General features: G+C 41.3%; 1 protein-coding gene across 1 annotated transcript in view; it reads right to left on the minus strand.

Annotated features, from left to right (window-relative positions):
• Tnn (tenascin N) overlaps positions 1 to 12,171 on the minus strand; it is a 73,136-nt gene that overhangs the window by 38,874 nt on the left and 22,091 nt on the right. The window contains exons 7-9 of the mRNA XM_020154137.2: positions 4,866 to 5,129; positions 1,447 to 1,710; positions 324 to 587 (exon numbers count right to left, since the gene is read on the minus strand). Coding sequence (XP_020009726.1) covers positions 324 to 587; positions 1,447 to 1,710; positions 4,866 to 5,129 — 792 coding nt within the window. The remainder of the gene's footprint in view (positions 1 to 323; positions 588 to 1,446; positions 1,711 to 4,865; positions 5,130 to 12,171) is intronic.

Raw genomic sequence — 12,171 nt, forward strand, 5'->3', positions numbered from 1 at the left:
GAGACTATGAGCAATCTTTGAAGACCAAAGTTTGGGGTTGGAGGTGTGGCTCAAGTGGTAGAGCACTTGCCTGGCAAACAAGGCAGCCCTGAGTTCAAAACCAAGTCCTAGAAATAAATAACTACATACATACATACACACATACATATATACATATGTACCAAAAACCATTAAAAAGAAATAAGGGGTACAGAATTTATTATGGATAGATACCAATCTCTGGTCAATGAATTCTGCCTGTCTGCCAAGGTCAAGAGAAGGAGAATCAATCTAGACAGACCATGAGCTTAGCAATGATGCAGTGATAAGGAATGCTCCATTACCTGTGAGAGACTTGGTATCAGCCTTCCTACTCTCCTGGGTCCCCTTCTGGGCCCACACATGGACCTTGTACTCCATGCCTGGCTTCAGGCCCGTCAGGACGGTGCTGCTCTTCTGCTTCTCCACTGGAACCTCCCTGATCTCTCCATCAGCAGAAGTATAGCTCACCACATACCTGTCAATGTTGGCCTGCACAGGGTCCCAGGAGACAGCGACTGTATTCTCTGTCACCCAGTCAGTCACTAAGTTTTTGGGACTGTCAATGTCTGAAATAAAAATGTTTAGAAAATTCTAAGCTCTGACAGTGGAAGGCACACCACCTTCCCATCACCACAATTTCATCCTTATAACTTAGCATCCTTTCTAGGCTTTCAGCTCTCTAAAACATGGGAGGACCAATGTCTTTCGTAGCATATAGCACATGAAGACTGCGAACTAGACATCTGCCATGATGTCAGTGTGCCTAACATATCATTTCATCAAGGGCCACTTTACTGGCAAGCACTCTAAAAGTAGTATCACAAATAATCCAATAACCAGATCCTACATACATATTGGCTGTGCCTGCTAAAAACAGTGCTATCATACAACTTTAATTCTTCCTTCTGGTGGCCAGTTGGGTTCATGAACAGCTCATCACTGTCTACGGCCATACCACCTGAACGTGCCCGATCTCGTCTGATCTTGGAAGCTAAGCAGGGTTGGGCCTGGTTAGTACTTGGATGGGAGAACAGCTGATCACTGTAAAGGAAGAGCAGCCAGCCCACTGAGCACTACTAGAGCTCACTGTCTGTCTTGCATCTTTAAGATTCTAATTGCAAGGGCTGGAGGTATGGCTCAAGCGGTGGAGCACCTGCCTAGCAAGCACAAGACCCTGAGTTAAAACCCTAGTATAGCCAAAAATTAACAATTAAAATAAATAAAAATAAAATTTTATGCTGGGGGCATGGCTTAAGTGGTAGAGTACCTGTCTACTAAGCACAAGGCTCTAAGCTTAAGCCCTAGTACTGCCAAAAAAAAAAATCTAATTTGTAGTCTCTCATTTCAGGCTACAACCTTTGAGATCATGTATACACAAACTCACAAGCTCAGAATTCAATTCCAATTGGCCATCTCTCTCATTACCTGTGGGGGCCTTGGTGTTTGCCTTCTTGCTCTCTCGGTCTCCTTTCTTGGCCCATACATAGACTTTGTACTCCACACCTGGCTTCAGTCCTGTCAGGACAGTGCTGCTCTTGTCCTTTCCCACCGGAACGTCCCTGGTCACTCCATCAACAGAGCTGTAGCTCACCACATACATGTCAATGTCGGCCTCCACTGAATCCCAGGACACAGTGACCGAGTTCTCTGTTACCCGGTCAGTCACCAGGTTTGCTGGGCTATCGATTTCTTTAAGAAAGACACAAAAGAGGAGGGTAGCCTTTACTATCCTCAGTTCCTGAAAGGCCAACACATGCACAACCAAAATGATAGTCTCAATAAATTTCAGAGTCAACTCTATATGCCAATGTTTGAGAGAATGTAAGGGTTTAATTTAACAAGTGATCAAAAATTCCACAAATGAGTTATCAGCATTTAATGAGTGGAGTTTTTAGACCAAGCCAACATGTAGATCAACTTTGTAAACTTTTTCCATTCCTTTTGGATAAAAAAGAATTGGTCTTCACATACAAATATTTCCTTTACCCTGGATTTACATAACACATTCTTTCAGTTTCTAACACCTTGTACCTGAAAGCAATTACATCTCAGTAATTCTCTCCATCTGCTCTAATATGTTCTTTGGGAACAAAAATATCCTGGAAGCAGTACCTGTCAGTTCTTTTCATATAAAATAGTATATCAGTAGCCAGGGATCCAGGAGAGTTTTAAACTGATGATGTCTGAGGTCTGAGCTAAAAAAAAAAATCTTATTTGGGTTGGCAAAGTATCTCAAGTATAGAGGACCTGCCTAGCAAATTTGAGGCCCTAAGTTCAAACCCCAGTACCAACATAAAAAAATCATATTTGTAGAATCTGCCTGGGTCTATGTGAGTAAACTGGCTTAGAATCTGGGCTCCACCATTCCTTGGTTGCTCACTTGGGACAGGTTGTGTAATTTAAGTCTCTGTTTCTTCACCTACCTTACAGGCTATGATGAATACTAAATATTGCACAGTAAATACCTACAGGTTATTATTATTAATAGCATTTTAGGTGTGAAATATCACTTTCTCCTCAGAATAAACCCTCAGAGTGTCAAAAATTCAAGTAATTTAGCGTATGGTTTAGTGTACGCTTCAAAAACCAAGTTGTCAAAAGGTTGAGCTTTTGCAGAAAGTATATATATTCCAAACCTGAACACCACCTCTGGGTCTGCTCAGTGGAGTACATGGCCAAGTTAGAAGACTGGTCTGGCATTAAGGAGCACAGAATTCAGAATGCACCATAGACACTCATCACCCCCATCACAGACATCAGTCATATAACAACAAATGATCCAGCTCCTGGGACCCAGAGCTGCCGTTAGCACTCCTTCACTGTTGTACCACCATAAGAAACCACTTGAGATGACCTAACCTGTCCTATTGTCACACGTGAGGCCTCTGCACACACTGCTTCCACTGCTAACTCCTATTTGTTCTTCCAAGCTCTATTCAGGCGTCACCTCTTCTGAGAGCCTGTCATGACCCCTCTCCCACCCTAGTCTGTGGTTGGTACCCATTTTTAGGTTCCCACAGGTAGGTTCCTCTAGACCGTAACTCACTCATATCTTTTTCATTCTCTTCTCTAGAGGATAGACAGCATGTAAGCATGAGCCATGAAGTTTATCTTTGTTCCCCCAGAGCAGAGCTCCATAACTGACCCCCACAAGTGGCAATACCCACACCCCAGTGGTTCCCCAGTTGGTAGGGTATTTACTCATCTCACCCTCCCCTGAGAGAGGAGAACATTCTTTTTTAGTCCAACCTCCGTTTGGCGGGGAGGAAGGGTGGATTAGAGATTGAACCCAAGGCCTCTACCATTTGAATTAAGCCCCTAGTCCTTTTGTTTGTTTGGGTTTTTGTTGTTGAGACAGAGTCCTGCTAACTTTGCCTGGGCAGGCCTTGATCTTGAAATCCTCTTGCCTCTGCCTCCTGAGTAGTTGCGATTGCAGGTGTCTTCCAGCACATCTAGCTTCCAACCTCCATTGTCTTAAAAATACTGACCCACATGCTCTTTCTTTTTCATGATGCTCAAAATCCTACTGAAAAGATGTCATGGGTAATGTAAACCAGGACATGGTAATCTACAGACTGCAGACCAAATCTGACCCACTGCAGGGCTTTATAAATAAAGTTTTATTGGAATGCAGTTGTGCCACTTCATTCACATATTATCTGTGGCTATTTTCATACTTTCTTGGCAGAGTTGAGTAGCTGCAACAGAAACTGTTTGGTTCCCAAAGCCAAATATATTTACTATCTGTTCCTTTACAGAAAGTTTGCTGACCCAACCTTTAAACAAATTTAGCTATCACCATCCTTACTGTCAATTTCTCTCCTCCCCTAGAAGTCAGATCAGCTCTCTGAGCCCCTCCACGATCTAGGAAGCGGTGCACCATAACTATTCCAAGGGTCAGATGCTGATCAACATTCTAAGAAGTAATCATTGCTATCACTTATACAGCACTTGTTATGTGCCAAACACTTCATGTGAGTTAACTTACATAACCATCCAATAACCATATGTACGTACGCCCATGCACCATTTTATGTGTAAGAGATTGAGGAACTTGTCCAAAGCAACTTAGCTAGTAAATGGCAGAGCCCAGGTTAAAAACTGGACAGCCAAGCTTCTAGAGCCATTTTCCCGACTATTATACCTGCTTCTCTGATCATCTCTATATTCAGCAACTGCTCAGAACAAGGTCTATACAATACATGAATCATTTTCCTCTGATTTCCTGTCAAATGTTTTAGACCCTCAAGTGGACCCCAGGACCAGGCTGCCCTGAATTGAAGTAAGCACCAGAGAAGAATTTAGCAGAAAGAATGGCCAGGTTGTGTCCCAATATAGTCTCAGAACCCCTGTAGGTCTGAGCTGAGCAGAATGACTGGATGAAGTATGACACTTACGTTTCTGAAAGTTTAAAGGCAGAATCAGTATACTTGATGAAGGCTGATTCAGGAGGCAAACCATTCCCACAGTTTGAAAAAGAGCTCCAGATTACATGCAAAGTGCCGGTACAGTCACTGCAAACTGAGCTAAGCATTCAAATTCACAGCCAGTCTAATGTTTTGAGTTGTCACATTTCAAAAGTGTTATTCTACTCTAAAAGAATTACATATGGAATTCCAGCCCAACTAAGTATGACCTATATCAAATTAAAAGTCTGGCCTTTTCAGTTTAAAGTGTAAAAGGAAAAAAAAAATCACAATTATGAAATTCAAAATTGCTTTTGCAAGTATCCCCTATCCCTGTGAACAAAAAGATCTGATGCCAAATGGCAATGACCTCCTGATTCAAACATCAACCTTCTCCTTGCCCTGAAGAAGCCTGTCATGTCCTCCTTCTTCCATTACCTGTTAGGGCCTTGGTGTCGGCTTTCTTGCTCCCCTGGTTGCCCCTTTCGGCCCACACATACACTTCGTATGCCTCTCCTGGCTTCAGGCCGGTCAGGATAGTGCTGCTCTGGTCCTTGGGTACCGCCCTCTCTTTGGTCTCCCCATCAGGAGAGATGTAACGCACCACATACTTGTCTATGTCAGCCTTTGCCGGGACCCAGGAGACTTCAGCTGTATCTTCAGTCACTTGATTAGTGACCACATTGGTTGGACCATCAATTTCTTCATAAAAATACACAAGAAAGAAAATTTAGAGAAATCATTGGGATGGTTAAGATCACAGATGCTTTCAGATCTAGTTTGTCTAGGGGAACTAGTTCAGTAGTCTACACAACGTAAGGTGGGGGCGGCTCTCATTCATGACACGTGGACAATTGGCCTCTGCTTGAACCCTAAACTGAGAATTGGTCCCTAATGGACAAAACAGTCCATTCTATTTTCAGATCACTAAACATAGAGAACTTCTTTAGTGTAAACCTCTTGAAGTGTAACTCCTTCAAAGTGTCTGCCCGAGGCAGACAGATGGAACACCTGTAATTCCTCTTTCAGGAGACTACCCAGCAATTATTCGAGTATTTTAATTTCCTTTCCTAATTCTCCTCCAATCAAAATAACTCACCTTTCCTATATTCCTCCCAAATTATAGTTTCTAGCCCTGGCAATTACATCTATAGTGTCCCTTTCTTTCTTTTTCCAAATAAAAATACCCAAAACTCAATACGTTTTATTTCACAGTAATATATTAAATGTCCATTATGTGCCAGGGAATGTAATAGCACTTAGCAGTTAACATTGAATAAAACCATCAAATCCCTGCTAATGTAGAGTTTATATTCAAAAAGGACCAAACCAGAACAATACACCAACCATAACCTAGAGATACATGTGCTTCCCAATAGCATATCCCTAGCCCATGGCCTTAGAAAATCCTTAATCATTTTCACATGTGTTCCTACTAGCCTGTGTCAATCTTTGGGGTTTTTGACCTTTGTCAACACTGGGCCATTGGGCACTTGCTAAGTACCAGCACCAGAGATTCTACTTCAGAAGGTCTCAGATAAGCCCTGGCACCTGTTCTTAGCTCTTCTTCTTTCTTCTTTTTTCCCCCCAAGGGAGTGTGAGGTGGTTTGTTTGTTTGTTTGTTTGCTTAGATAGGGTCTTGCCATGTAGCACCCGCTAACCTCAAACTCACAATCTTTCGCCTCAGCCTCTAGAATGCTGGTATAATAGGCATGCATCACCATGCCTAGCTCTCTATTTTTAAAGTAAATATGAGCTTGAGGCCAGCCTGGAGTATTGTGTGTCTCAATAGAGACCCACATTATTCCTAATTTTGCATCTCTAATACATGTCCTGAATCCAACATTTATCCTTGTTATAGTTTTATCCTTCCATTTATAATTTAGTTTTCTTTCCTACATGTCTACTTCCTCATCCAACTTCTTGTCAATGAGGAACTTTATAAGTAAGCCATCTGAGTACATCCATCAGGTCGTTGACAGTGATGTGGCACAGAATAAAGCTGTGGCACACCACCAGAGCTCCCCCTGAATGCAGATCAGATCCTTTTGGAAAAGACACACAAAACAGGATCTTACTCCCAGACACCTAGACAATTTTCCTTCCTCCTGTGCTGCTCTTGGTCTCTTGGCTAATGGTTCTTTAGAGAGAAGTTACAATTCCAGAGCGTCTCATTTTTTAATGAGACACAAATGCACCTTTCTCAAACACAGTGGCAGTGTTTCGTTTGGGTGAAAAAAAGTGAAATATATCACAAGAGGCCATGCATATTTCATTTAGTAAGTCAACTGCCATTTCCTCAGCACAGATTAAGGGATGGGTACTTTTTACCATGATACTTTATCAAATCTCATAGTAAAAACACAAGGTATTTACCATATTTCCCATGGTTTGGTTTGGAAAATGAATGAAGGCTACCCCTTTTAGAGTACTATGCCAAACTAATAGAGGTTGGATAACTTGCTTAAGAGCCCTTAGTTGGGAAACTGTAGTCACTGACTCATCCCATGGTCATTGAATGCCTACTGGAGCCGGGTATTCAGCCATGTTATAGGTTGAATTGTGTTCCTCCTCCCAAAAAACCATGTTGAAGTGCTATCCTCTTGTACCTTGCAATGTGACCTTATTTAGAAATAGTCTTTCCAGAGATAATCAAGTTAAAATGATGTCATTTGGGTTGATGCAATTCAGTATGACCGATATAAAAGAGGGAAATTTGGACACAGAGATAAGCATGCACAACAGAAAGATGATATGCAGACACAAAAGAAGATTGCCATATGACTTGAGTGGTGTCAAAGAAATCTCTCTCTCTCTCTCTCTCTCTCCTCCTACTGGGCATCGAACCCAGGGCCTCATGAATGCTATGGAAGTATTCCACCATTTGACCCATGCCCCCAGCCCTTTTCTTTATATGCTTTTTGTTTTGAGACAGAGTCTTGCTAACTTTGCTGGAGCTGGCCTTAAACTCAATTCTCTGCTTCCACCTCCTGAGTAAGCTGGGATCATAGGCATGCACCACCATGCCTGGCCAAAATACTCTCTCTTATGGGGCTTACATTCTCTTGGGTAGAAATAAACATTAAGCAAGTAGTAGAGTATTATGAAGTCAAATAAGGCAAAATAAGGGGATTATAAAATGATAAACATGTGCTGGAGGTATAGCTCAGTGGTAGAGGGAAGGAAAGAAAGGAAGGGAAGGAACAAAGGGAGAGAGGAAGGAATGCATAAGGGGATGAAAGTAAGAAAATGATGAACAGAGGATAGTCATGATCTTAGACAAAGAAATCAAGAAAGATCTCTCTCACCTAGAGGATAACATTTAAACAAAAGACCTAAATGAAATGATGCAGCCAGTCATGTGCAATTTAAGGCAATTTCATTCTAGGTAGAAAGAGCAGCAAATTTTGTTTTGTTTTGTTTTCCAGTACTATAGAGTAAACTGGCCTCATACTTGCTAAGTAAGAAGTTCACCACTTGAGCAGCATCTCCAGTCCAAGGCCAGTGCATCTGCACAAAATAAGTTGAGTGGCTGAAGGTGAGGCCAGTGAGGTAAGGGAAAAGTGACTGTGGATAGCCTAGAAGACCATTTTAAATGATTTTGGCTTTTATATGAAATGATGAGAAGTCTATGGAGTTTTGCAAAGAAGAATAAAATCATCTGACATGTGTCATAAAAGGGGAGAGTAACTCCTGGGGAGAGTACAGAATGTACATAAAGAGTAGCAGTCACCTAGGAGGCTGCAGTAACAGTTATGTGCAAGATGCCAGAGTGAAGACAACCATGGCATGGGAAAGAATTAGGAATTTTCAAAGTTATCATAATGATGATATGAGTTATCATAATCTGCTGATAGACTTGATATGGGATACAATAAATGACTCATTGGTTCTGAGTGATTTGCAGAATGGAGTGGTAATGTACAGCCATGGGGATATCTAAGGGAAGAAAAGGTTTATTACTGATAGGGAGTAGGGAGATGGACAAGACCAAGAGTTTGCTTTGGGACATTTTAAGAATAAGAGCCAAGATTTGAACCCATTCTTTTTTATCAGATTATATTTTTCTTTTCTTTCCTTTTTTTGTGGTACCTGGGATTTTTGGTAGTTTGAACTCAAGACTTCACACTTGCTAGGCAGCACTCTACCACTTGACCCATGCTTCCATATAGTCCTATGCCACTATATAAGTAACACTATAATCAGTCAATTCTTATGGAACTATTACTAATAATAAGTTGTAAGTAAAATGAAGTGTGATCTGAAATCCAACAGCAGAAGAAACTGGAGAGACAACTGAGGAGAGAAAATGGTCTTGGCCTATTGTCTCTGGGAGACAGGTACTGGACATACTTTATAGGCAGAGTAAGTCTCATGGAATGAGAGTGGGCAGTCAGGATGAAGATGCCCATATAACCCCATCCAGGACCTTGGGAAATGGGAGCAAGCTCTAAGAAGATGTTCAGGAGAAAGCATGTACAACAATAAAGAAGACTCCCTTCCCACCATCTTGCACTTTCCTGTACAAGAAATGATTCTGGGAGAAATAGTAATGAGCCAAGAATGGAAAAGTAAGATGAAGGAGAAGAGTGAAAGAACTCTGTAATGGTCTTAGTCTTGAAGTTCATGGTCCTCACCTTCTCCAAAGTGACCTACATCTGTACAACCCAGGGTGACAGCAGTGCCTCCTACCTCCTCTCTTTACCCCAGATCAGTGTTTTTCCCCATAAGTTTCCAGGCCAACAGCACAGGCCCATGGCTTTATAGGCCTGGAGCTGCCTATGTGTGCTGAGAAATCCATCACATTCACATAAGCAGATAGAGGAAATAGCAACAAGTCCTGGAATTTCTTTTCCCCCAACAGTCTCAGAATACGCGAAAGATGGAGCAGTGTTACCATAGAAAAAGCTACATAAATTCTTTAGCTTTTCTTGCTGTTAATTGACTTAAAAATCTCTACTTTTGGAGGTCACACAGCTGAGCAATACATTATTAGTCTCCCACTATCTTTGCTATAGCTAACACCTCTGCCATGAGGGTCACGATGATAACAGCTACCTAGGCTAATTTTCAGGGACTAGAAGACCACTTTTGCTGAAAACACAGGCTCTTCACTTGGATATTGAAATGTGTGACAGGTAACAGGAAGGAGGAAGGAAAGAAAGAAGGGCAAAAAGAGATGGCACCCAAGTTCGTGGAAGATCTCGGCCCATTCCAAGAAAAGACATGAATATTCTTCCCCTTTATTACCCTATAGCTCTACCTCATTATTTTTTATCTATATCTGTAACCCCTCAACTCCCTGGAGTTGAGAAGTTGATTTGAGAGCAAAAACTTCCACTTCTCTATTCTTTGGCCACTGAATAAAGCCACTCTTAAAGCACTCATCTTTCAGACACTGGTTTCCCATGGAATGAACTTCTGGACTTGGATTTAGTAATAGTAGAGCCAGGAAAAGGCATCTTACCTATAAAGAGTAAGAAGAAAAAATAGAATCATACTATGCCAGGGTTATTGAAGACTTGGAATTTTAACCCCAAGAAGAAACATGACTTCTTCATGCTCACAGAGCCAGGTAGAGGCAGAACCATGCTGCAACTCAGAGCTTTCTTCCCCTTCTCACTCCCCTTTCTCTCAGTTCCCTAATAATGAGAACTTAAACAAGAAAAAAAGCTCTTCCCAGAGCTCTCAGGATGGAACAAGATGGTACTCAAAAGATATAGGAATGGGCAGAAGATCTGAGAGATGGGCCCCCTACAATATAATATGGCACACTACTAGAAGAGGTAAGTTCTGCAAGACTAAAACCTCCCTTTCTGCCAAGAGGAGATGTAGGAACCATTAAACAGTTTTTCCATGCAACAAAGTCTTCCAGTAGCTGCAGTGCAGGCCAAATCATAGATAAATCACAACTGTATCTCATCTACAAGACAGACTTTCTCCACCTTGTCCCCAACTTCCTCTTCAGCCTGCAACTTCCCACCTGCTGGACACTGGCAGCCCTGGTAGGCCTTTCTCAGGCCATTCAAGGTCAGGGAGATTTAAGGCAAGACTTCTAAGGTTTAATAAGTGATCCCACCTTTGAATACATGTGTTAGAATAAAGATGAGTCCCAGTTCAAAGAGATCTGAATTGCAAAACCTGAATATGTAGAAGAGGTTTAAATTAAGAGCTTTATTCTCATCAGGAAGTTTATTCCACTTTATGACAAGATTCACCAGTTTCTATATTCATGGTGAGTAGTAGGAAATGACACAGCCAGGATATAAAATCTATGAGGACAGGAGTTTGAGTATAGAGATGGGGCAGAGGACCTGTGCCACCAATTATTTGAAGGTAAGTTCACAGAAAAGGTCCCTACTGTACCTATGTATTCCATAATCTTGTTTTCACAGACATCCATGACTACCTTTCCACTGTGACTACAAAATTATTTAAAAGGTACCATTTGTAGAGAATTTGTTCAGAGACCAAACCCTCTTCCTGCTCTCCTCTAGCTGTACTTCTGGAAAGACTCCCAACTTTGATCTCAAGTGAATTTTAATTCAAGTAGCAGCTCAGCTATTTACTAGTTCACCCTGTCTCCTAAACCTGATCATCTTCAATTTTCTCATCTGTAAATTGGGAATAATAATACTGTGTTACTGGAATTTTAAGGCAAAAGTCTCAGCTCCAGGACTCAGCTCAGCCACCTGTCTGAACACACCAATTGGACGAGTAGTGGTGAAGTTCAGAGAAGGAGATTTAATCAAATGCAGTCACATTAGGAAGAACAAATAAAGGATTCAAATGTCCCCAAGTCTGTGTTCACCATAGTGTCATGAGCTTCTAGATTATAGAGGGAAGAGACAAGAAACATGCACAATTAACAAGTCTTGGTTAAACTGTGGTCTGGTAGATCATTATCTCAGGATTGGTTGGGTAGGCCTTGTCATGATAAGAAGTCATTGCTATCTGGGAGGTATATTCAATTCTTGTCACAAGATGTTTGTCCATCAGACCTGTTGTTTCTTGAATACAAGGAAACTGCAGAAGAGAATGTCTCCAAGCAAAGGGAACAGATGCAAAATTGAGGCAGAGATACAGAGTATTTATCTCATTGGACATTTGAAGGTCCAGGTAAAGAGTCAATGCTTTTAGCAAAAGCAGTTTCTAAGTACCTGTTATACTTGCAATACTGTTATAAGGACCAGAGATTATGTATGAAGTCTCACAGTATACAGAAACCCACTAGAATACAATAGTCACTCAAAGGATAGAGACCATCATTATTTTTCAGCCTCTGGTGTTTGGATTGGGTGGTTGTGTGGGGATGTGTGAGACAGGAGATCTGTTTACATGAGGTCATCTTGGGGCATGAAGGAGTTTAGGAAAGAAAGTATTACTGGATAGGTCATTTTAATTGAAATACTGTTTGGAAATCAGTAGAAGTGAAAAAATAAGAGAAGCAAAACTGCTATTTCATAGCAGGGTGTAGGGGAGAAAGTGTTGAGAAAATTGTTGACAAGTGACCATGCTAGGCCACAGGTTCTTCTGTGCCTGGAAGCTTATGAAATTATAATAAAAGCAAGTGTGCTTTCTGTTATACTCACTGCAAGGCAGCATGAGTCATAGAAGTTATTAAAAGAATAACCATAATTATTTTTAAAAAAAGAAGGGACTTTAAATTAATTTAGTTCAACTCTTCATTTTACAGATGGAGAAACAAGGATAAAATAATGACTGCCTCTTTGTTAGTGGTCTG

Source organism: Castor canadensis, chromosome 11 (assembly GCF_047511655.1).
Source record: "Castor canadensis chromosome 11, mCasCan1.hap1v2, whole genome shotgun sequence".
NCBI classification, from domain to species: domain Eukaryota; kingdom Metazoa; phylum Chordata; class Mammalia; order Rodentia; family Castoridae; genus Castor; species Castor canadensis.